Source organism: Podarcis muralis, chromosome 12 (genome assembly GCF_964188315.1).
Source record: "Podarcis muralis chromosome 12, rPodMur119.hap1.1, whole genome shotgun sequence".
Taxonomy (NCBI): Eukaryota; Metazoa; Chordata; class Lepidosauria; order Squamata; family Lacertidae; genus Podarcis; species Podarcis muralis.
Window position 1 is genome coordinate 31,518,350 of NC_135666.1, and position 26,998 is coordinate 31,545,347.

The window sequence follows — 26,998 nt, forward strand, 5'->3', positions numbered from 1 at the left end:
AGGCTTTGTGGTTTAGACCACAGCGCCACTTGCGTAAATACACTGTATGGAATAGATTAGCAACTGGTTAAAACCTTCAAGCTTTCTGCCGTGTACATGAAGAGGAATATAGTGTCTTGAAATGTATTTGTACATACATGAAAGTTTGGCGAATTAAGGCAATCTCAATATAGTGGTGGCATCAATGTATTTTCCTCAGAGCTCAAAAATTCTATATGCATCTTCAAAAAATTCAGACATGCAAGCTTTTTCGAAGGGTTTGTAATATAAAAGCAACACAAACTGAAATATCAGCCAACTACTGAATCAATAGTACAGTCCTATATAACAACCAAAAATATATGGATGCCGTAAGACTTTTCTTCTTCATCTCAGTGTAGATGAACTTCCCCTTTTCTTCTACTTGATTGTATCTCAGTAAGCTCTTGATCTCACACCCAGTTCATTTGATGTGTGTGTTATAGTTGTATTATTTCATTTGTTTGTTTGTTGTGTATATATATTCTCTTTATTACATAATTGAAAATCTAATTTAAAAAAACTAATTACTGAATCAATACAATTCTGGCCTTGACAAACCATATAAGTAAAGAATTGAAAAACCCAAATTTGGAACTGGCATATGAATTAGGTACAATTACCGTATCTATTATCTGCTCAGAGTAGAGTAGGAATTGGTTTATTGGATTTTAATATTGTATGATTATATGGTTCTAAACGACCCTGGGACCTTGCAATGAAGGGCAGGTAAGAAAACTCTTAAATAAATAAATACATTACATTTAGAACAGCAAAATTCATTGCAGCAGCATTAGAAAAGCATTGAAAACTTACTGATTCAAATTAAGGCTGCAATTGTTGCATGTTAGGTAGATTTATTTTCCCTCTCCGCTGCTATGTGATTGCAATCTTGAACAAATTGGACTGATTCATTATGTTTACTGACATGCTATTTCCCCCTCCAGTTTACACATTTTAGTATGTAGGGTTTTAAAAAAAAAAGAAAAAAGAAAGGAAGGAAGGAAAGAAAAGAAAAGAGCCACACTGCTACCGGAGAACAACAGATGTGCCACACTGTATATTATATTGTATTTGTCCTGTTGAAAGGAGTGTGCTCCGTTTCTCTCCCTCCCATCATATTAAACCTCCCAGGCTCCACATGCTCTTTATTCCCTCAAAAGGTTACAAGTTTAATCTGTCTAATCCTTTATTAGTTGGGGAATACTCTAATCAGCAACTAGAACAACAGTAAAAGTGACTTTGTATTTGTCTCTGGCCCCCCAACCCCAGCACAGAGCATTAGCTGTGAACTATAAAGAGTATCTTTTCAGGGCAACAATCCCATGCCTTTTGAAAGTAGGTGGCAATGAGTGAGCACCCTACGCCACAGGAGGATTAACACACATGAACAAGGTATTAAATTATTGACTGCAGCTATGATCGTGCATATTAAGATGAATGCTTCCCACTAAGCTCAAAAAGAGAAAAAGGGATAAGGCAGAAATATCTGGGCAACGTTAAGTCAGTAGGGGGGGGGGGGAATGTTCTGTAACTATAATTACAATGCAGGATGTGGAATTGCTACAGAATGCAGTAAGCATTAAACATCTGGCAGTATGTGCTAAAATAAGATACTTATAATTTGCGTGTAGTTGTTGGTTCAAACCAAAACCTTAAAAGAAACCACTAGCACCAATCTCTTTTCTTATTCCCATCTTCCGAGGAAGTAGGCAAAAGGAAAGCATAAAAGTAAGGAAAGCTTTGATCAAGCACTTTTTTATGGCTTATAACAAGGGCAGAAGCCACCTGCACCTCTGGACCATGTCCCTAAAGTGCAATTCATCAAATGCTGCTACATCACAAACTCTCCGTTCATTTAAATGTGGAGGGCTCAACTAATACCAAGACAAGTCACAAATGCATGGTGAGCTCATAGGAAAAATATATAGACCCATCGTTTTAAACTTTTGGACCTACTAATATAAGAGGCCCCTGTCTGTTGGATTTCTAATCAAAAGATCAAAAAAGTCAAAAGGAACCAACAAAGATATTGCCCAGAACACAGAGAATTAAAGAAAGGCAGAGAAGGGCAGAAAGAAAACAAATTGTGAAAACATTGTTGTAATGATGGCTTTGCACCACACCTGTGCACCTCAAAACAGGATGGTTTTGATGGCCAGGCTTATGCCAGAAGGTGAGTGATAATGTATGTTTTACATTAATTTTTCCATGTTGTTACTAAGTGCTGTTTTGTACTTCAAGCCCTCAGGCTGGGCAGACTACCATCTATCAGTTCTAGCATCTATCAGGTGGGTGCCATTGCCATTATGAGAGAACAAGGATTCATGGTGATTTTTCTTTTTCCAGAAAAATACCACTGGGCAAGAGGGCTATTCTTCCCATATCATGTGATAAAGGAACTGTAAAGAGTCCAATGCAGCAAATAGGAGAAAGGTAGTCTTGGTAGAGGCCCCACCACAAGGTGGAGGCCTCAATTTGCCTTGGGCCCAAATCTATATTTAAATATTTGTAATCCAAATTTGATGAGCACCACACAGTAACCATGGTGAATCGAGCTTCTTTTCAATAAACATTGGTGACTGAGTGGACACAATCCAGAGGGGATTGAAATTGTTCTGTGTCTCACTGAAATCTTCCAAGGTGGAAACTTAGTTACAGTATGGTGCAGGGAAAAAAGCCATTCACTCAACATTTTTGAATATTCACCCAAGTTTTTAAACAAGGGTTACATTCTGCGGATTGTGCCTAAAGCCAAAATTGTATATAGTCAAAACACATTGGATTCAAGGGCGATTGTGTTTGCCAAAGTCCTTCTTCCCTGGACGCCTGCCCCCTTCCCACCATCTTTTAGGTTTTTACAATTACCTTCTTGACATGATGAAGGGCATGGTGTCCAATCGCTGTAAGGTGTCACGATGCAGTCTTTCCTACAGGGTAGCAAGCAAGGTCTAACAGTCTCAGGACGAAGGCTTTCAGGACACCTAAAATGGGCAGTGACAAAGGATAGAATGAAAAGTAAGTGGTAGGCCACATTAAATGCAGGCACTAAAAACTATTATACTGGCATGAACATGTTGTCAGGGAGATATATGTGAACTTGGGGGGCAGGGACCCAATCAAGAAGAAGTTCAGGCGAACCAGTATTGGGGGAATGGCCCATATACACTGTTCATTTTCCCCACTTTGACCTTCCCTTACAGATTACTTTCTTTGCATCCCAACAGTACAGGGTGTCTCTCCACTGAAAGCCACAAGAAGGGCTGAATAATGACAAGAGAGCTAGTCCACCTGATTTTCAGTTATCACAGGGAGGTACCAAAGGAATTCTGCTCCCTATGTATTTTTTAGCAATACTAAAGTTGTATAATTTGTCATATCACCAAATCTATCACGTAACTGAGTGTGGGTGATTCCTTGTTCTGTGATGACCAGGAGCTTGGATGAAATTATATGTGTGCATGTGTACACACACACACACACACACACACACACACACACACACACACACGAACTAGCTATGCTATGGTAGAATTTTTTTATCTGAAATCAGAACTCTTCTTCTTTTTGTGTGCATGATTAGGAAGAGGAATCCACATCTAATCAGTTCCTGGGGAACACATGACACCCTCACCATCCAGGAGGTGAGCTGCAATTTCACCATGTGTCACTGATTATCAAAAACTTTGAACAAAATTTACATCATATGGTGGATCTGTTGTCTTGTCCCTACCACAGCTGGTCATCTGACCATGCTTTAATGACCCATATTATTTATTTAATATATTTATTAGTCACTTTTTTCCAGAAAGGTGAACTCAAAGCAAAAACAAAAACATTAAAATCAAGTGTGAAAACATCCTAAAATGCTCACCAATAACATATAAATAAAAAGGCTTGGTCATTCAATGTCGATGCCTGATTTCATCTAGTTTATACATTTGCATTTAGTTGCTATCTTGCCTTTAAAGCAAGCTACTGAGATTATAGCTCTATAGCTATATCCGTCCATTCTCTCCTCTATTTATGGCTTTCCACCTCATTCAAGGTCAAACTGAACTGAAGTAATATAAGCTGAAGTCTGTTACTTTGAAAGGTACGCCAATAATATTGATCTTGTCATATCACAATAATCCTTCCTATTAAGAAGAGTTTAAAACATGGTTCTCATTTACACTTTCACGTACATCTCCTCCTATTTAAAAACTTATTAAGTAAGATTAACATGGTGGTTCAAGGGATCAAGCAACATATTTCTTTTTGCTTCACAAGATTGTACTCCTTATACTGTATACCGTCATTAACTTATTATTTGCATTATTCAAACAGCAAAATGTAAACACCATGATCTGTTATGCAAATTTGGAAACAAAGAACAATTCTGAGAGATGCTGCGATTGCATGAGCTGGAACTCAATTGTTACGTTCATTTTTATTATAAATTCAGACAAAACACATTTTAGTAGGCTATGTTATAATGGAGCTACACAGAGAAAAAGTGAAAAGGGCAAATAATTAGGAGGTTTGGCCATTCAAGGTTTTGAGTACCAGAATTTCCATTATATTTACTTTTTGGGTCCAACTTGTCCCACGTTGACCCTCAAACAGATGACTTTCCTTGTTTGCATCCCAACAGCACAGGTGGCCTCTCCATTCCAGCCTGCAGAAGAATTGAATGCCGACACAGAGACATCCTCCACACACTGGCCCCAAGGTCCTGTTTGCCAGTGATACACTGTGCATGGATGTTCATTGCAGCTGCGTGTTTCCTGCAGCAAACTGCTGTTTGGGCACTGAAGTCCTCCTGGAAAAAGCAAGCGCACAGTGGCAGGGGAGGAAAATCATTGCAACGATAATTTAGGAAAAACAAGCTCAATAAACAAACTTGGTTTTCACTTCTTTGTTCTCAGGGTATGAAATTTTAATGAAGGTAATGTGTTGATATACAGGGATGAGGATCACAAACTCCCATCATCTCAGGCCACAGTCTAGGCTGGCTGAGGCTGATGGAAGTATCTGGAGGGCAACAGGTTCCTTCCCCTGTACTATGTCATAGTTCTCGCTGTATTAAGCCTACAATTGTTTGGACTGTGATACTTCAGGCTCTCACATGTCTAAATGCTCCTCTATATACAAAATAAATCAGCCCTTGCACACAAAGAAAACTAGGGATGAAAGGTTCCAGCCTAGGCAGGAGTTAGTTTTTAATAGAGAACATTCAGTCATGTGGGCCCTCACCTACAGTCTGAATGACACAGCCCAAATAAAGGTTTACCCCTTCAAAACTAGTCTAGGCCTAAGACACAGATTTGGATGTAACATATTTTGGCTTATTAATAGGAAATATGCATCATTTTGCTCTCATATTCCACTCCTTCTCTACTGCCCTTCTCACTCAGTGCACAATTGAAAATGCCAAGAGCAACGAGGAATGATTAAAAGAGCTGGACATGTTTAGCCTGGAGAATAGAAGGTTAGGGTAAGGCATGAGCAGGATGGTCTCCAGACATCTGAAGGGCTGTCATAAAGAAGACTGAGAAGATGACAGGACCAAAACTAGACTGAAATTGCAGGGAAGGAGATTTCAGGTTGACCTTAGGAGCAGCTTTCTAATGGCAAGAGCTGTTCAACAGTGGAACAGACTACCTCAGCAGGTGGTAGGTCATTCTTTGCAAAGACTGGGTGGCCATCTATTGGGGATCTATTAGGATGAACTTCGGCTATTTACAAGCAGTAAGTATATGCTGCAACTCAGCAAGCTGGGAAGATGAAAATATTTACTATTCAGCACTGAACCACCACCCCCTTTAAAGAATTTTACGCCAGCTGGCCAGAGGGCATGCTGGGTTCTTATCCAAAAGCTGCTTAATACTAACTGTTATTATATCTAGTGTATAATGTCAAAAGAAATAAAACAAAAATCCAATGCACTTTAGTGGTTGAGACCAGCGGTTCCAAAACACACACACACACACACACACACACACAGTGTGCACATGCAACTTCTTAAAAATTAAGAACCAGGAGAGAAACTAGCTGGAAGAGTCTTTGAGAAGCGATTGAGGAGGCTTCTCGCCATTGGGGGCTCTGGATGTCTGCCCCTGAACCTAGCCCTAATAGCCCTGGAGGCAAATGAGTAGAACTGTGGGGACTTATTATGCAAGAGTACAACAAACCATGGGTTCAGACTGCACATACAATTGTCTACTTGGTCTAGACATAGTGGCTGCAGAGGCAATTGGTATTAAAACTTACACTGTGTGTGTATGTATTATAGTGTCAGCCTTCTAAAAAAGAGAAAAGGCCAAAAATGACAACATTCCAGAACCAGTGAGAAGGCCAACCTTATTCAACCAGCTACTTCAAAGGAGGCCCTAACATGCTATTGCCAAACTAGAATTGATCAGTAAGTTAGTTTAGTACTAAACAAATAGAAACAAAAAATGAGGCTTTGCCTTCAGTTAGCACAACAAAGTTAGAAGGCTGTGCTATCTCCAATATCCACTGCCATGAGTGGTCACTGGGCTTGTGTTGTATACGTTTGATACAGAAACATCACAGGCATCTTGCAGTTTATAGCCTTTTGGCCACATTTCTTTACTTTCTCCCCACTGTACCTATCTTTCTCTCTGTGTATATAAATTCAGATATATCTGAACACTGATATACTCCAAGCATCTGGCAAAGAAGTTGCTGGGCCATAAAAACCTATGTCAAAGAATAAAATAAAAATCTGTTTGTTTCTAAGGTGCCACAAAACTCACTGGGTGTTGTTATTAACTAAATCATTGCTTTTCTCCCCAGATGTGGATCTCTGTGTCTATGTCCATTACTGCTCCCCTTTCCAAACATTCAGCTCAATGTTTATTGGCAAGCAGTCATGGTTCAGCCGCACATGAGAACAGGTATATGTTAGAAGGCTTCCAGGATGCGATACTTCAAGGTAATAGATATTTTTGGTTGATTCTGAGGTCTGCTTACATTTTCTGAGTCCATGGGTGTTAGGGTTGCCATACACCCAGAATTTTCTGGACATAGCCGGCGTTTAAGCCCCCTTAGGCAGCTTCCAGGCTGAAATATCTGGGAAAATCCGGACAGCCCATGTCGCAATTTTCATTAAAAATAGCTCAAAAACTCAATTTTCTTGTTGGGATTTTGCAAAAACAAACAAACAAATACCTCAACAACTTTGGGCAAAACCAAAAAGCTCTGGATTTTCACTTTTTGAAATATGGCAACCCTAATGGATGTGGAAGTCATCAATGTAGTCCCTTACCCAGGAGCACTGTTATAAATCTCAGAACTGCTGCTACTTTATACAGCACTGAAGTTGTAAAAACACAGCATGTCTTTGATCACAACAGGACATGGTTACAATTAAATGTGTTTAGAACTGCATTCTATGTCACAAGTGACTGTAACAAGCAAGTAGAAAGGACTAGAGATATAACCAGGAGAACTTACACTCAACAGTCTTAGAGGATAGCACAATCCTTCTCTTACATATATGGGATGCTAACCAGTGACTTTTGTATTCAATTAATTAAAATTAATCGGTCTTAACACCCATTAGCAGCTGAAGGAGCACACCCATACAACCACACTGAATGTTAATTGGAACTATGTTGCTAATCTACTATCAAAGCATTAATTGATTCATTAGAGTAGTTAATCGGCCAAATGCTTTCAGGCCTAAAATTACTTTGGTGATAAGACTTCAGAAAAAGCTTCCTTCAAAAAATATATAATCCAGGCAGGCATAGACAAGACTGTAAGAAGGTTCATGAACCAGCCATTTAGATTTCAGGCAAACAAGACTAAAATGGGAGCTTTGAATCAAATGCATATACACTATAGGGAGTGCTGAAGAACTCAATGCCTCTTTGATTTCTGGTCTGAAATACAGCTCATTCCTAATAGTAAACCTAAGCAGTGTCAGGAACTAAGAACCAAACCTACAGTGGGAGATATAGGAACTTGCTTTAGACTGGAAAAGCAGAATGTGGAAAGGTGGAGGGGAGGGTTAAATTGCCATGAACTGGCAGGACGACAGGCAAGGAAGAGGAGGATCCCTGCGAGGGGTACAGCTGGGTCTGGGACACACCAGGGCAAGCAGGGGGCAGGGAAGGGAGTACTCACGGGGCAACAGAGGATGGCAAGAGGATGGGGGTCAGTGCACAGGAAGCAGAGCAGCAGGACCCATCACCAGAGGGCCCCCTGTCTTCATGAACATGGAAGGCTCTGACGTGTAGGAAGCAGCAGGAAGGGCACTCTAGGAGGCTGAGTCAGGCAAAGGCCCACAGCTCAGCTCCCTAGATGGCCAGGTGGAGCTCGCTAGCTCTGGGAGGAGAAGTGTGATTCCTCAGCTGGAGGAGGCTTGGAACAGGTGAGGGTCACTTGCCTCATCAAGCCCAGGCTAAGCATTTGTAACAGATGACCACATGCCAGGTTATCTGCAAGTAGATATGGCCATGTATAAATTTGAGATTTGTTCAGTTCAGCATTTGTAGCATTATGCTGCTCACTGCCTTTCTAGATTTTCAGGCTACGTTTTTGATGATCTCTGGAAGAAATTAGCTTGATGTCTGAGAGCAGATCAGCATCTCTTTTTTTAATCAATTATTTAGTTGTTGTTTTTCCAAACAAGCAGAGAATGAGATGCAAGTACTTGACTGTATCAGGAAAAGTTTCCACACTGAGAATTCCTTCCAAGTTACAGATAAGCCTTTGCTTTGGGAATGATGACAATTCCCCCCCGCAGTTATCGAATTTACATAAACATATCCCCACTACTATTTTACATAGCCAAGCTACTTAAGCATCTACAACTGAAATGCTTCCAGCCCAAAGGGCTTTTCTGCTGACAATCGAGATTCGGCATGTGTTGGCAGTGCCCAAAGCAGTGTCTGCATCCTGGCAAAGTTCTCCCAAATCCAAAAATATATTCCCAATTCTACCTTCCAAAAGCTGCACTAATTTAAATTTGGCTTCCACCATCTCCCAGAGAATCACTGCTGAAATTCAGCAGTATATTTGGATACATGAAGGGTTCCAAAGTGGGATACCAAAAGGATGTATTTCATGCCCAGTGCTTTAACATAAAGGCATTTTAAGGCCTAAGTTTCCATTTTTAAATAGCCTCTGCATGTCCCTCATGCCCTTAACTTCATGAAAATTTAAGCACCAAGCATGGAACATTTGAGGAGCTGATTTGTGTCTCATAAATCATGGAGCCAAAGAACCCATGCCTGGAAAAGTCAAAGTCTGTTCAACAAGCTTTTGAAAAATTGATTTATAGCTCGCCATATGCCAAGGACTTGGTAGGTGGAGAAGGTAACTGAAGTGTTGAATTATAGAGGTGGGTTTGTGCCCCTCAATGGTCCCCTAGTAGAACAGGTCAGATAAGTGGCCCAAGCACAGCAGAAGAAGGATAAGTGGAATTTAATATAGTGAGATATACTTTAAAGTACATATATAGGACTAGTATGCACGTTATGTCAATCCATAGTTAAACTAAATTATGGTTTAAATGTGAACATGCAGTAGTGGACTTCCGGAGGCGGCGCGAAACTGTGATGGCGGTCCTCTTCGTTCTCTGAAGAGGGGCTCCGCAGGAAAGGGTCGGTTCGCTATGGCACAGCGACGACCCACTAAGAAAAACCACGGGCAGAGTGAGCCCGTGGCCGTGGGACTCGGCGGGCACCTGGAGCGACCCTGAAATCACGGAAGGAACCCCGTAAGGGGCTCCGGAGTGAAGGAGGGGTAGCGGTGCTGTGAGTTCATCGCTCTTTCTGCGGAAGCGAAGCCGCGCGGCTGTCACAGACGAGCGTCGACCTTTCTTCCTTTTTTTTTTTTTTAATTCTTTTTATTGAATTCCTTGTTACCGCACAAAAAGAAAAAACAAACACATTCAAACTATCAAGAAAAAGTGAAAAAAGAGTGAAAAAAGAAAAAAAGAGAAATAAGAAGAAAGGACAAGAAAAAAAAAAAACTACAACCAAAAAACATAGAAACCATACCTTCCTTCCCTACTGATTACGGGTATTTACTTTCAGTAGTTTCATTTTTCCGCTGGTATACAAAAGATTTTTTAACTTACACATCGGAGATTTTATAACAAACCTGCTGTATTTGGTAAGTTTTTAAAATTGCCTTCAAAATAAACCATAAACTTGTTCCAATCCTCTTTTATCTTTGTATTTCTGTGATTTCTAATCCTTTGTGTCATCTTTGCCAGTTCAATAAAGTCGTATAATTTTAATTGCCAATCCCTCAACGTTGGAAGATTTGTGCTTTTCCAATTTTGAGCGATTAGCATCCTGGCCGCTGCTGTTGAATATTGGAATAGAGTTTTATCTTTGTCCTGGATTTCTTTCCCAACCATCCCTAGTAGAAAGGCCTCTGGGTTTTTGGGGAATGTGTATCTAAATATCTTTTTTAGCTCATTATATATCTGGTCCCAAAACTTTTTGATTTCATCGCATGTCCACCACATATGTATAAAATTACCCTCTTTTATTTTACATTTCCAGCAAGCCTTGTCTGCAGTCTTGTACATTCTACTCAATTTTTCTGGTGTTAGGTACCATCTATAAATCATCTTTTCCAAATTTTCCCTAATTGCCGCGCTTGCCGTAAATTTTAATCCTTCATTCCACAATTTTGACCATTTTTCGTATTCTATGGTGTGCCCCAAATCTATCGCCCATTTAACCATAACTTCTTTGATCTCTTCATCTTTTGTTTCCCATTCCAATAGTATATTGTACATCTTAGATAATACCTTTGATTTACTTTCGATTACTTCAATTTGAAATTTGGACTTCTTTTCATTCATTCCTGTTTTTTTGTCTTCTGTCCATTTTGCATTGATTTGATGATACTGTAGCCAGCCCTCCAACTTCTCCTTTAATTCTTCATATGGTCTTAGCTTCCAGCTGTCTTGGAATCTTACTAATAGATCTTCGTATGTCAGTTTTCGCTCTTCCATGTTCCTTCTTTTTATGGACACGATATCTGTTGGGGATAGCCACCAAGGTGTTCTCCATTCCAGCAGTTTCTTATTTTTTTCCCAGACTTCATACAGAGGTCCTCTAATAATATGGCTCGAGAACCCTTTGTGTACTTTTTCTTTATTAGACCAGAGGTAGGCATGCCAGTTAAATCTATTGTCAGCCCCTTCCAGGTCTAATAAGTCCGTGTCTTCTAAGGTTATCCAGTCTTTAACCCAGCAGAGACAAGCCGCTTCGAAGTATAATTTTAGATCAGGAACTGCCAGTCCTCCTCTCTCCTTTCGATCTGTTAGTAATTTATATCTGATCCTTGGCCTTCTTCCCTGCCATATGAATCTTGAAAGGGTCTTCTGCCAGTTCTTAAATACTTTAGTCCCTCTGATGATAGGTATATTTTGAAATAGGAACAGCATCTTAGGGAGTATGTTCATTTTTATCACTTCCATCCTGCCTAGCCACGAAAGATTCACTCTATTCCAGACATCCAAGTCCTTTTTCACTTTATTCCATGTTGGCGTGTAGTTGTCTTCAATTAGGTTTATATTTTTGTGTGTAAGCCAGATTCCTAAATATTTTAATCTCTTAGCCACTTTGATTCCATATTGTCTCTCTAGTCTCTCCTTCGCGTCGTTACTCAGGTTCTTCGTCAACATTTTTGTTTTGGTTTTATTCAACTTGAAACCTGATATTTTGCCATACTCCTCCATGATCTCTAATACTTTGCCCATGCTTTCTTGAGGCTCTTCTAGGGATAGCATCAGGTCGTCCGCATAAGCTTTTAATTTATACTCTTTAAATCCTATTTTAATCCCTTTTATCTCCATTTCTGACCTTATTTTATTCGCCAGGACTTCCAAAGCTAAGATGAACAAGAGCGGGGAGAGGGGGCATCCCTGCCTTGTTCCTTTCTCTATTTTAAATCTATTCGTGAGGTTGTTGTTTATTATCAATTTGGCGTGTTGGTTTGAGTATATTGCTTGTATACCTTTCAAGTATTCACCCTCGATCCCTGCCTTTTCCATCGATTTTAGTAGAAACCTCCAGGAGACGTTGTCGAACGCCTTTTCTGCGTCTATAAAAATCAGGGACGCCGGTATGTTGTTGTTAAGCTCCAAATATTCAATTAAATTAATGACGTGCCTCACATTATCTTTCAGGTATCTGTTTGGGAGGAAACCCGCTTGGTCTTTGTGGATTAACTTTGTTAAACATTTTTTCAATCTGTTGGCCATTATATCCGCATATATTTTATAATCGTTATTTAACAGCGATATTGGCCTGTAGTTCTTCATGTTTAATTTATCCGTATCTGGTTTAAGGATTACAGTTATAAAGGCTTCCTTCCATGAATCGGGTATTTTCCCTCCTCTTAGGATGCTATTCATGGTTTCACAGAGTGCTTGTGCTAATTGACCTCCCAAAACTTTGTAATATTTGGCCGATAACCCATCCGGGCCTGGTGCTTTCCCCAATTTCATTTTTTTTATCGCATTCTCAATCTCCTCGATCCTAATAGGGCTATTTAGTTGTATTCTTTCTTCTTCTGTAATAGTTTTCCCTGTGCAGTTCTCTAAATATTTTTCTATTTGATCTGGGTCTTCTTCTCCTTTTTTGTATAACTCCTCATAGAATTTGAGAAAAAATTTTTGTATTTTTTTTGGGTCTACTATTAATTCTTCTTCTACCATTATTTTATTTATGACGTTCTGCTTCTGTCTTTTCCTCAATTGCCAGGCTAGGAATTTTCCGGTTTTGTTCGCCGATTCAAAATATCTCTGCTTCATTAGCTTGAGTTTCCATTCTATTTCTTGGCTCGTTAGTATTGAGTATTGTCTTTGTAGTATTTTTATTGATTGTAAGCTTTGCTCATCTTTCGGATGTTCTAACAATTTCCTCTCATGCTCCCTTAACTTGTTAAGTATTTCATCTGTCTTTTGCTGCCTTATTTTTTTCTTGTAATTGTTTTGCTGGATGAAGAAACCTCTTAAAACCGCCTTACTGGCGTCCCAGACTGTTTCTATTTTTGTTCCTTTATTGAGGTTCAAGTCCCAATATTCTTTTAATGTGGCTCTAGCTTTTTCAATGACCTCCTCGTTGTCCAACAACGTCGACCTTTCTTCCTAAAAAGATCTGGCTGAAACAACAAACCCGTGAGTAAGGACGTTAAATCCGGGGAACAAATTTTATTTCAAATTGGCTGAAACCGGGAGACGATAAAAAGGAAGTCCGCCTTCCGGTGCTGCTTTTAAGATCAAAGCAAAGGACCTGAGAAGCGGAAAGCAGCTGAAAAGGGAAGCGCTAAAGAGGGACTTTCATGCACTTTCAGAAGTGATTGCTAAAGAGGAAAGACAGACTTTCTTGTGAGTAAATTTCTGGAATAAAAATTGGACTGACCCCTCTTGGTTGGGGGCTATTGAAAGTCAAACTCCAAATCGTCGGGCTGCTGGAGGGGAAACTGTTTAACTGCGGAACTGTTACAAACTTTTAGAGATGTAAGTGATACTTTTGAGTTTAAACAAGTTGGATTGGATACAAATTACAGGCACCTTTCTGAAACCTTGTTAAAAGTTAAAAACATCTTGCAGGTCTTTTTTTTCTTTAATATTACTGTTCTGGGACTATTGTGTTCTTTTAACACAAAAAGGACTTTAATGGCGGAAAAGTTGCCTTCTTCTTTCTGAACTTTGGTGGCACTCCCCCTAGAGGATTTTGGGAATATAAAGGCCTGGGAACTGCTTTATGTTTATTCTCTCTCATTGAATTGTTTTTAAACTGGATCTGTCTTTCCCATGGAACAACAATAATTTGACCTTGAACATTGACTGATGAGTGGTACAGGAAAGACAAGAGCAGCCAAAGCAAAGGAAGCTAAGGAGAAGGAAAAAGAAAAAAAGCAGGCACAGCTTGTACAAACAACTTTGATTCAGGGACGCAGATCTTCGGTCCCAGCTGTGCTGGGTGAACGAAAGGCAGAAGCCGAAAAGCTTAAAAATTCTACAGAGGAAGATATGGCAGCAGGTGGATCTGAGGGAGTTCTGAAACAAATCTTGGAGCAACTAGCAGCTTTAAATCAAAAGGCTGACAACCAATCACTAAAAATTGACCAAGCTACATCTTCAATCCAGAAATTGACTGACCAGGTTTCCCAGCATACACAAGCAATTGAAAAATTGCAAGGAGCAACACAAGAAAACCGTAATTTAGCTGGGGAAGCTATTCAAATAGCAACGGCAGCTAAAAAAGAGGTCGAAGAAGTTAAAGGAGAAGTCAAAAAGCCCCGAATAAAGTTTAAAATACTAACTGACTCAAAAGAAAGAGGGGGGTTTGCCCTGCCGGACTTGAGGTTATATTACGAATCTGCAGCCTTCTGCTGGTTGAAAGATTGGTTTTTGTTAGAAAACACGGATGTCCTAGATCTGGAAGGCTTTGACAATGCTTTTGGTTGGCATGCATACTTATGGTATGACAAGGTTAAAGCTCATAAATTGTTCAAAAACCATATTGTGAGAAAAGCAATTTTTGCAGTCTGGATGAAATACAAAGACTTACTAGAGAGTAAAACCCCGAGGTGGTTATCACCGATGGAGGCCAAGGCTCGAAAAAGGCCCAATATGGAGGCCAAATGGCCGAAATATTGGGAAATAATTGAAAAAATTGGAGACAATTGGAAGCTGCAGAGCCAAGACAAACTAAAAAATAAGGTGCGAGACTGGCTACATTATGCTCAAATTCAAGAGGTGTTTAAGATGGATAAAAAAGTTGGTTTCCAGGTGGAAAAATCGAAATTGGAAACAGAACTATTAGAACCAAAAACTAAGATACTATCGAGAATGTATAACTTGCTGCTTAAGTGGAACACACAGGATGAGACAGTTAAATCTGCCATGATAAAATGGGCACAGGATGTGGGGCATAACATTATGTTTGAAGACTGGGAAAGGTTATGGAACACCGGAATAAAATTCACGGCATGTAGTGCCCTGAAAGAAAATATTATGAAAATGATATACCGGTGGTACATGACCCCAGTCAAGCTAGCTAAGATATATCATCTGTCTGATAATAAATGTAAGGAGAAATGTAAGGAGGCAGAAGGGACATTTTTTCATCTCTGGTGGACCTGCCCAAAAGTGAAGGCCTTCTGGGAAATGATTTACAATGAACTGAAAAAGGTATTTAGGTATACCTTCCCTAAGAAACCAGAGGCCTTCCTGCTGGGCATGGTGGACCAGAAAGTGTCAAAGAAAGATAGAACGTTGTTTATGTATGCTACCACAGCAGCAAGAATTCTCATCGCAAAGAACTGGAAGACACAAGATTTACCCACGTTGGAGGAATGGCAGACGCAGTTGATGGACTACATGGAATTAGCTGAAATGACCGGCAGAATCCGAGATTTGGATGAAGAATCAGTTGAGGGTGATTGGAAAAAATTTAAAGACTATCTGCAAAAATATTATAAGTTGTATGAATCTTAAGATAGTGCATGTTATTGAAAATGTTATGCTTTAGCAAATATGATTAAGCAAATGGTAAAATAAGTTACAAATGAGAAAAGAAGACAAGTGAACCAAACATATTATGTTTATTTTAAAGGTATCAAAAGTGAGATACAACATATTGAATGTGGAGACATAATAATTGAAAGTTGTAACAAGGTTTGAAATAAGGTAACAAATTGCTGATAATGTTATTACAAAGAACGCAGCTTTGGAAGGTGTGGGGAAGTCCAATGTTAAAAAAAAAAAACCAAAAAAAAAATGTTTCTTGCATTTGGTCTTTTCTGTATAATTTGAAATGTACAAAACTATGAAAAGAAACGCAATAAAAAATATTATAAAAATAAATAAATAAATGTGAACATGCAGTAGTATCCTGCTACACATTGCTAAAACTGTAGGTACTTTGTTCCTCCTGTGCTCCTGCCCCTGCCATGCTGCTGAGAGCTAAGCCATGGTCCACCTTTCCATAATGTCTGAACCCAGGCTTGCTTTTCTCCAAATAAACCAGGAATGGTAGTCAAAGTTTGCCCTTGGCTTCCCACTATCCATTAAATACAAGTGATTGTGATTGTATGTACAACAAGATGGCTGCCCCCATGATGTACTAATGTGTTTTTACCTGACAATGCAGAGATGTTGCACTTTGAAACTTCTCCAAGCAGCGTAAGTGTTTAAAGCCCCCAAAAGGGGGGGGGGAGAGAGCAAGCCCTGGATAGTCAAACCAGCCCTCAGAAAGGTTTGTAGAGCTGTGAACTAAACCACAGATCTAGGTTTTGTTTTGAGGACTGGTTTGACTGGATCAATGAGGTGGGTCTCACAGCAAATCCTAGACTGAATCAAAATTATCTGGCATCCCTAACGCTTACAACTTTTAAGCGTCTTTCAAAGTTGCTCTCCACCAAAGGGTTCGTGTTGACCTCTCATCATCTTCTTCTTTGCTAACTGAGTTGTGGACATAAAGAGGAATAACCTGTTATGGGAATCCAAATTTGGTAATGCTCTCCGGAGTAGGTTGCTTCCCACTGAAACATTGTATGTCCTGCTGGAATTGCTTAAACAATGCTGTGCATTGCTGAAGGTGAGGAGACAGCCATTCTCTGTTAGGCAGTACATGGCAAAATTGCATAATGGATTTACTGGCATGGTGGTGACAACAGATTTGATTGAAGTGAAGCCTAAATATTATAATCTAAACTGATGCAGTTTCAGTTTGGAATTTAATCTGAGAAGTGAAAGTGACATGTCAGCTACTTTGGAAATGATATTACAGTTCCAGAAGATCTTTTATTCATAAATGTTATGCAGTCCCTACGGCCCAAGTAAATCTGTTTAATCATACATGCAACTCTTTTTTTTTAATAAAACTTACTCTTCATACATGTGTCATGCTTTTTACATGTTGTTCCCAGGAGGTTCCCATGCAGAATAATTGTTCATTATTTCTGCATTGCATTTGTATCCTGTCCATCCATAAAGACACAAATCATATAAAAGACTGCTTAGCTTCAGCGCCCCCAGATCATTCAGTGGTACAAATCACACATGCACCTTTCACAGCCAAGAGCTCAAGCATCTCTCATATGTACTCAAAAGTCTTTTGAAGCCTTTTCCGTTCTTGCTCCTCTAAAAGGGGCCTGTATGCCAGAAGCAGCACACCTTTCAATGATCATCACAATATAAAACACAACAGTATAAATACAGCCACCACGAAGGATGTAAGAAGGAAGCAAACTCAAAAGCCTAACTTTTAGCATGCTTTCTACCTTTCTCCGCCAAAGTTTATTTTTTGGCTTTGTTTTCTTTTTGCTTAACTTCTCTTTACTTGGCACCAGGCTTTGTGTTCACTTCCAGACACTGAGACTACACTCTAACAAAAAACGTTCAGTTTAACATATCGTATTAAGGACTTTCTATGCTCCCGTGCTCCAAAATGCTGAGAAATTATAGCTATTAATCACCATGCCCTTGACAGGGGTGTTATTTCGGCAATATGAATATAGTATAGCTATACTAATATTATGAACCTATCCTGTCGTTCATTCTGGCTTTACCACTTCCTTGGACCTGGATGGCTATAATAAAACTCTTGTTTGTGTATGTGGCCCATGAAAATATAAGTATATACAATGGAACTTCTGTTTTCCAAGTGGCACCAGCAAGGGGCACTCTACAAAATCAGGATGCAATTAACTAGGGAAGCCTTCCACAAAGACTCCAGCAAAAAAGGGAACTGTGCAAACCTTCACATGGCTATGTCTTGGCAGTGTCCAGAAGCCATTTTCAAGGTTGTGGTGTCTGCAAAGTGCATTTAGAAGCAGGCCTTTCATGGCAAGGGATTGATGTTGAATGGCTTGGAGGTACTGTTCTGATTTATATTAGAACTAGAATTTGCTTTCTTACAGTTAACTCAGCAACAGAGTAGCTGCTTGTGTATCTGTTATATCAATTACAAGCAGAACCCACAAACGGCTTATGCATGTCGTTTAGGCCTGTGCAGAACACCTTAATTCATGGATGTCATTTGCATGCCAACCACCCAAACAACATAAAATACTCTAATCTTACTTGTTTACAATACTCTGAGACCTTGCACATGTGCATATGTAGCATCAGAGTCCATAGTCCAATTTAATTTGAAAATGGGAGCTTAAAGGAAGCTTTAAAGGAAATCTATCTAAAACAAAACAAAAACCCACCTTATCTCAAAATGCACTAAAACAAACACTAACAATGTAAAACATAGTTAGAAAACACAGAGCAGTATTTAAAAAATACCAGCAGTAGTGCAGAATCATATTAAAGACAATGTGTTAAAGTTGCACTTTCGTCTAATCGCCCCCCGTTATTTCTGCAAATGTTTAAAAGGTAACATTAAGAATTCATAATAATATGCCAAGGCTGCTGAAAGGAGTGACCTTACCTTCACCTGCATATGCCAAAATGGAGCGAGCACGCATCTGTTTTCCTTCTGTGGTTTTGCCAGAGCAGGTGTGTGAGCAGGAGGACCAACCAGACCACGTGCTGAGTACACAATCCTTTGGGCACGGAACTTCGCAGACGATGGGGACTGGATAGATAGCATCTCTGCACAGCTGTCTATCAACCTCTTCTCCTGGGAAAGAAAAGGCCAGTAGCAGTCTATCATTGCTAATTTAACTTAAATTGAGCAGTCTTAGTCCAGATGGGCCTACAAATAAATTAGATTTCGTTGTTTTGTAAAAACAAAGTAATCTGATTAGTTATCAATGTGATTGTGTCTCCGTGGCTTGATGCTATTAAGAATATGCTAAAATCTTAAAATGCCCTCATTAATTTGAGGTTGAGCTGAAGTGGTGATGAGAGAAAAGTCCATATTTGCACTGTGAAAGGATGAGACTCAGTGTTAGCAAAGAAACTGAATTAAAACAACAACAACAGAAGAAAACTACACCCTTCTTTAAAACAGAGTGCCACATTTCAGGTTAGGAATTATTTTACTATGAATAGTAACTATTGGGGTGGGCAACTGTCGATTTCAATTTCTCTCAGTTTCTCATTTTTCCAAGCTTAAATCCAGTTCTCCACATTTCTAGGTCACGTTTGTGATTTTTCTTATAGTCCTCATGAAAATTCACCAGCAAATTTGCATATTTCTCCTAACACACATATTATATTCCATTTTGCCCAAAATGCACATGTTTGCAAAGCAATATTCCTTAATATAATACATTTTTGCATGCTTTTTAAAATAATATATGCATTTTAGGCACATTGTACCTTGGTATATGCAGTTTTGTACACCTTACTTGGCTGCAGAACTGCTTTGCAAAATTCAGAAAATCATGAATTTCAAAGGATGTATTTGTTTCACATCTTGTTTCAGAAAGTAAGAAATAGGTAAGTTCATTGGGGAGACGACTAAAATTAGTTTGCTCTGCCTCTCATTGACTCAGGCTCCACCTACTGTTTGTCTTCCTGCCTTCTGCCCCACCAATCCCAATAGTACCAGCTGCCACTGGAAATGAATCCAATTTCTCCCTCATCCTTAGTATCTATACAATTGAGACAGCAATAACAGCAACACCTTACAGTGCAATCCTATGCCCGGTACTTATTTCTGAGTGTGTATGCATAGGATTGTAATATAAATTATGATAAATTACATGAAAGTCACTGGGGCAACTCACAAAGCACTTAATTTGACAACTCCACATCTACTTCTAGCATCGCAAAGATTACAAAGGAAAAGCATCCTTTTCCTTTGCTTTAAGTCATTTAGACTTTCTTCTGTTTTACTGGCAGCCTTACTTTAGAGTGTACAGAAGGATGAAACTACAAATTAAGCAAACTATGGACCAGTTAGCTAATCTGGCAAATCTGGCTATAAATTTCCCTAGTCCCACAAAGCAGGTATGGGGAAGCTCTTAACACTTTGGCTGTGACCCCGTGGCTTTTATAAACTGTAGGTTTGGCCAAAGTTCTGCTGAAATCAATCAACCACGCTTTCAGGCAATTTGTCTAGGTGTGCGATATAAATATTCAGGGACCAGCAGGACAGTTTTCTGTGTACAATGCCCAAGATAAGCACATCTTGCAAGATGGGGATTAGGAACAGCATTCTTTCCAGTCTTCCTTAAATATTCGAAAAGCCTGTCAAAGAGCACTGGAAATATTTGAGGACAAGGAGCTATTCAGGTGTCTGTTAAGAAAAACTTGAAGAAGACGAGTAACTAGTTTTAGTTGGAGCCAGAAGAGGTTTCTAAATGCATCTGATTGAAGATACTGGCAGAAACCTCTCAAGAGAAGCATGGGATCCCAGGGGAATCACTGGCAAAGTGCTATTCCCACAAGTCTTTTAAGAGTCGACCTTTGGCTAGGACAGCAAAAGGCTTTCGGGGAGAACATTTTAAAACTCTTACATCAAAAAAAGATAAAATACTTGGTCCCACTTCATCATGAAGACCTAGAATCTCTGCACAAACTGTCCTTATTTTGTGAGCAGCAGAATATCAGGTTATATAGGTGAAGAAATTCAATGGCATTACGTATGGCTTATCCTTTGAGACTTCTCTGGAGTACGTGTAGTGTCAACAAAAACTGAAAGAGAGAGTTCATTATGTTGCGATCAGTTCATCAGGTCAATCATTCCACCGTAACAGCTAGTCTCAGCGATATAATTGAACATCATGATGTTCAATAAAATATAAGGCCACGGTACAACAAAACATTTGAATTGTTTTATAAAAAAAAACCAATATTCAGCGATCACATTCAAGACAGCTGTCAATATTGATAAATAATTGCTTATTTATTTGTCAGAGGAATGTTCTGGGGCCCATGGAAGCTGATGAACAAATCATGTTAACTGTCATATTTACTTTCTTCCAAACCTCTGGTCTTACTTTTATTACATCAAAAAATGTAAAAAACAAAACAAAACAAAAAACCCAACAACTTCTGAACAGACAAGTTGGAAGATGGCAGGTATTTTGCTTTGGATGTGAGGAATATTAGCAGCTAGCATAGAGATGAAGAAAAAGTGAGAGCTGTTTTAGGCACAGGGAATTCATGCCTATGCTTGCAAATTCCCCCATATCTTTCCTCAAAGGGCAAAAGTTTGATTGGTGTACTAAAAATATGATGGCACATAATCGAAGTCTCTTTTTCAAAAAATAAAAATAAATCAGAATTGCCTAAAGGCATAAAAATATAGTCACTAAATGCATATTGGAGTGATGTATTAAAACCCAGACTACTCATATGCACGTCTTATTTGACTGGAGGCAACAATATGGAATGAGGCAATGCTTTATAACAGTTACTTCATCTCTTTGGGGGTTTATGCTGTTTAGATCAAATTGTTTCTAAGATTTCACTAATGATTTTATGAACAGCTTAACCTTTGTGGGCCCCACAATTTATCTCACAGCGTAGCATGCTACCAGGAACCAATCAGCCTTTTGCTGGGAAAGTAATTCCAATCACATCATCTGGCAGAAATTCCAACAGAAACTAGCTACTGTCGATAGAATCATATTTTATTTTTATCATAATATGGTAACACATAATGGGATGCAATGACTGTGTGTGTGTGTGTGTGTGTGTGTGTGTGTGAGAGAGAGAGAGAGAGAGAGAGAGAGAGAGATTATGTTTCCGTGTTTCTTTTGGATCCATGTTTTTCAGCCATAACACTGAACTGAAACCTTATCTTCTTCCTTCCTTTGTCTCTAACAAGCCCTGCTATGTGTTCCCCAAGCAAGGGATTTGCCATTTATCCTTAATTTGGGCATCAGGTAGCACAGGATAACCATGAAAGTGATGGGAAGAAATTCACTGCCCAGGGATCAGACCAGTGGAAGGAAGCTTCAAAACCTATAAAAGAACAGCTGCTAATGGTATACAGTGGTACCTCGGGTTACATATGCTTCAGGTTACAGACTCCGCTAACCCAGAAATAGTGCTTCAGGTTAAGAACTTTGCTTCAGGATGAGAACAGAAATTGTGCTCCGGCGGCGCAGCAACAGCAGGACGACCCATTAGCTAAAGTGGTGCTTCAGGTTAAGAACAGATTCAGGTTAAGTACGGACCTCCGGAATGAATTAAGTACTTAACCCGAGGTACCACTGTATCGTGTTGACTGCATTGCTGCCTCTGAGCACAGATGGCTTAAATGGATTGGCAGCAGACCTGACTGGAGCGAGGCATTTCCAGGTCAATGTAATCCTAACCCCACTTTTCTGGGAGTAAGCCCCACTGTATTCAACCGAATTTACTTCTGAGCAGAATTGATTAGGATTGTGCAGTAAGTTTCACTGTGTTCAAAAGGGCTTACACCCTAATAAGCCTGTTGAGTGTTGCAGCTGAAATAATCTCAGAACCAGAAAATCATGACAAGGCAAAAGAAAAAAAAGCAACTGACTAGGTCACTAGGAAATACCTCTGTCCTTCTAAAAGAGGCAAACACACTACCCATTTGAAGACCATCAGTTCCACTGCATAAAAGCCAATCAAGAAAACATTCTCCTTAAAAATATATGAAGGACAACAGCCCAACCCCTGACAAAGTTTGGGTTGCTGGTCAAAGAACTGACAATAATATTTAGTTTGCCGAAGAAAATAACCAACTGACTTCACTATAACATACAGAATCAAATTACTATAGAGCCTAAAACATCAATATATCATTTTTATGTAACACAAAATAAATAGAAATCCATTTAATCGAGGCAATAGTGAAGAGCGGAAAAATCAATCACATATAAGAATATATATATATATCACAGTACAGCTGCATTTAATACAACTGTCCTTTGAAATTGTAAAGGCAGAAATGGGTGAAGGGGCATAAGCTGTTGTCTTGAGCTCAACATTTGGTGGTAGGTTAGAAGCTACCTGTATACCAAAGCCCTGCTGTTTTATCAACATTCTGACACAGCTTAGAATTAGCTTTTGTAGAATAATACCATTCTACATTAATATTCAATGGGTACCTCCCCTCTGGCTTACATCATTTTTGCTGTTAAATAAACAAAAAGAAAGAAAGAAAGAAAATGTTATAATGCTATTCAGTGGGGCTTATTCCCAGATAAATGGGGTGAGGACTGTAGTCTCATAGAAACAATGGGACTTGAGATAGCCATGACTAGCTTGTCTCATAGATTTCAGTGGGACTACTGAATGACTAACATAGTCTGGAACCAGCCCACTATCTTTAAAAACCCATTATGTTTTCTACTTATGTTGATGTAAAGGAGCTGAGCTGCAACATAAAATCTCCGAACTGTAGATATGGCTGACATATGCATTTTGCAGGGTAAAAAAAACACAGGTGGGAAAACTAAACTAGTTTATCACTGTCCTTTGCTTTCCAGGAAAACCACAATGCTACTTCTGTTTACAGATGCCTTCAAGCCATGCTCTGGGGCCAATAAGTGATTGATGGAGTGTAGCAAACTCTGAGTACACTGACTCCCAGAAGGCCCTTTGGGTTGAGGGTTGTCGCTGCCAAGGTTTACACAGCTTCATGTAAAACATTATGTCAATTTCTATGAAATTACTGAAATATTTACATCTCACTTGTGTGAAGCAGTAATGACCATCTTTTTAATACAAAGCAGACCAATTCACTGCTGTTGAAAGCTGATAGCCTGTGATATAGGTAACTCTTTTAATGGGTCAATAGCAAAGTGCTTAGATGGAAAGCTCTTCAATCTGAGCAGGCTGAAAACAAAGAGTAAGGTTACCGTAACTACCGTCATAGAGCTTCAGTATGCTGATGACAACGTAGTGTGTGCACACTCAGAGATAACCTCCAAACCATCCTAAATATCTTCGCAGAAGCTTACAGAAAGCTTGGCCTGTTGCTCAACATCCAAAAAACCAAAGTGCTGCACCAACAAGTACAAAAGAAACCTCTGCAGCGCCACAAATCCAACTCGATGGTGTAACGTTGGAAAATGTTAATCACTTCTCCTACCTAGGCAGTTATCTTTCCACAAGGGTCAACATTGATGCCGAAATCCAGCATCGCCTGAGCTCTGCGAGTGCGGCTTTCTCCCAATTGAAGTGCAGAGTGTTTGAGGACACATTCACAGGGAAACCAAAAATGCTTGTTTACAAAGCTATTGTACTACCAACCTTACTATAGACTTGTGAAACATGGACCACTTACAAACGCCATCTCCAACTTCTCGAAAGATTCCATCAACGGTGTCTCTGAAAAATCTTACACATCACTTGGGAAGACAGGCGAACTAATATCAGTTACTGGATGAAGCAAAGATCACCAGTGTTGAAGCAATGATTCTTCAACATCATCTTCATTGGACTGGTCATGTTGTGCGGATGCCTGATTATCATTTTTCAAAGCAACTACTCTATTCCGAACTTAAAAATGGAAAGCATAATGCTGGTGGTCAACAAAAGAGGTTTAAAGACTGTCTCAAGGCAAATCTTTAAAATAAACACCGACAACTGGGAAACACTGGCCTATGAGCGCTCCAGTTGGAGAACAGCCTTTACCAAAGGTGTCATGGACTTTGAAGACACTCAAACTCAGGACGCAAGGGAGAAACGTGCTAAGAGGAAGGCACACTTAGCAACCACACCGTGGTCAACTCCCGCCCGAGAAACAATGTCCCCACTGTGGAAGGACGTGTGGGTCCAGAATAGGACTCCAGAGTCACTGTTAAAACCGTGTTTATGGAAGACAATCTTACTCGGCTATGAGTGATCACTAAAGAATAAGCAGCAGCTTAGCTGTACCATCAAGACCAATGAATTATTTCTAGAAAGGCTGACTTTTGGTGGGAATACCAAGAACTTTATAAATTTTGTAAAACACTTGGAAATGTTTTGTTGCAACTATAGGCAGAAATGATACTTTTTCATTGGGATGATGAGTATCTCAACTACAGAAGCATTTTGGAAATTGAGTTATAATAGCATAACCATTCTGTCGTTGAATATTTTATAAGTTATTCTAAAAGTGGAAAGATAGCAGAGTTTAGGCAGTTCAGAATGGATGAACTCAAGCAAGCCAAAATATTTCAAAGTTCTGGAGAGTATGCTTTACAAAACCTCTTCAAACTATCACGTTTCCTTGACTATAAGTTGGGTTGTCACATTTGAACAGGTTTGCATGTATGTTACTTGAGATAGTTACCTAAAAATGTAATACACGAAGCAACTATTATTTGTTTTTAACAGATATATCGAATCATAACTTAATGGTGGTACTTTTTGCAATCAAGCCATGACAAGCTTACATGGCTCTGTTAGTTGTACTTGTATGCACTTAATGAGTTACTGATTTCCTATTCATATTCTCTAAGTCAATTACTTGTTAAGCAGCATCTGCATTTAATTAAGAGTCTTAATTAGTTGATACTTAATATTCTTAAGTCATTTCCTTTTAAGAAGCCTAAGTAAAAATAGCTCTGATTTCAATTAAGGCAAATGTTCAAGGTCTTCTTCTTACATCTGCTGGTGGGGTTGGGATATTTCCCCCCCCTCCTAGTTGTTTAAATATAATAAATGGCTCTATGCTAAAATCAGTCACATGTGACATTTTGTTTGGACCTCCTCACACTGACTGATTTCAGAAAAGAAAACATTTTCAGGACACTGATGCATTAATTTTCCACAAACACTGCTGTTTTCAATAACATTAATTAAAAACAATGATTGCATTTATGTTCACTGCAAAGCATTAATTTTGAATATTTAACAGGGATTGTGCTTGTCTTTGAATGACAAATTGTTTGCATGCCGCAAGAAAAAAAAAAAAACACTGTAACCAGGTTTTGTTTAAACTTCACTTCTTGTCACAATTACAGAACTGCAGACTTCATAACATCCTACCTGAGGAAGAGAGCAAACATTATGTGTTTGTTGCATGTATAATGGTACCTCGCAATGCACACCATGAAGTATGAAGGGGCTGTGAGTGTCCCTAAAGGCCAGAAAGCTAAAATTAGCTAAGGATTTCTGACGTGTGTCTGCCACATGTTGACAGACTTAACCAACATAGTAAATGCCACCAATCAGGCAATTATAGGCTCAAAATATATTTGCAGAATCAGGATAATTCTGTATACAGAACCAAGCACAACTGTGATGATATGAGGAAATATCCCCTACTGCTTGAAATATTGTGCCCAGGATAATAGACTATAAGGAGGGAAAGATAATTATAAGCCGTAATATATTCCATCCCTAAGAGATCTATAAGCTTGAAGAAGCACTGTTCACAAGCAAGCGGAATAATTGCTTTCTACTCCTATGTCTCACTGCCACACACATGAATCATGGCCAGGAAGAAAAAATTGGAAGGAAAAGTATCCCCCCTCCACAACAAGTGCTTAATAAGGGCTTGTTGAAATTCCACACAGTTCCTCCCACCAACATAGGTGGGGACTTAAAGGCTGTTCAGGAGTGACATATTCCCTTTACTGTAAGTGATTATTTTGTGTACTGCTTCCTGCACTTCGTGAACGAAAGGAAATGTGGGAAATCCATGTACAAGTCTGTCCACAGAGTGCTGGCGAGAGAGGCTTAAATCGTCCATTACCACTGAGAGAGGACAGGTGATAGGGAGGAAGCTCTGTTCTTACTGAAGGGCGACTGCACTTGAATGGTGGTGAACAACGTCCAAGGTGGGTCAATGGCATTATTAGATATTACTAGTCACTGGTGCCTTCACTATGCAGACTGGTCCATTCTTAACTGGCCTCAGTACCTTGGTTGCCAATGATCCCCTTCAGCAATGCCAGGGCTTGCTTCCTTTACCTAGGCTGCAACAAAAGCCATGCCCCCTCCCCATTCATTTTCAATTCAATTCATATAGTCATAAGGGTTTGAGTTCTGTTTCCTACTTGGGTACATGGCTGGTATCCAAGAGAACTAAATAAACCTGCTCATTCATTGTCCAGCAGGTCTTGTTTGTTGTTTTGTTAAACAGATTTTAGTGTTGTAAAATACATTTTT

The 26,998-nt window shown here is 39.3% G+C and overlaps 1 protein-coding gene across 4 annotated transcripts in view; it reads right to left on the reverse strand.

Moving 5' to 3' along the window:
- The window catches only part of THSD7A (thrombospondin type 1 domain containing 7A), a 266,321-nt gene that overhangs the window by 71,792 nt on the left and 167,531 nt on the right, over positions 1-26,998 (reverse strand). For all 4 annotated transcript variants that reach the window (XM_077936976.1, XM_077936978.1, XM_028749885.2 and 1 more), the window contains 3 exons: positions 18,453-18,644; positions 4,588-4,822; positions 2,887-3,002 (listed from right to left, as the gene is read on the reverse strand). In XM_077936976.1, the coding sequence (XP_077793102.1) occupies positions 2,887-3,002; positions 4,588-4,822; positions 18,453-18,644 (543 nt within the window). The remainder of the gene's footprint in view (positions 1-2,886; positions 3,003-4,587; positions 4,823-18,452; positions 18,645-26,998) is intronic.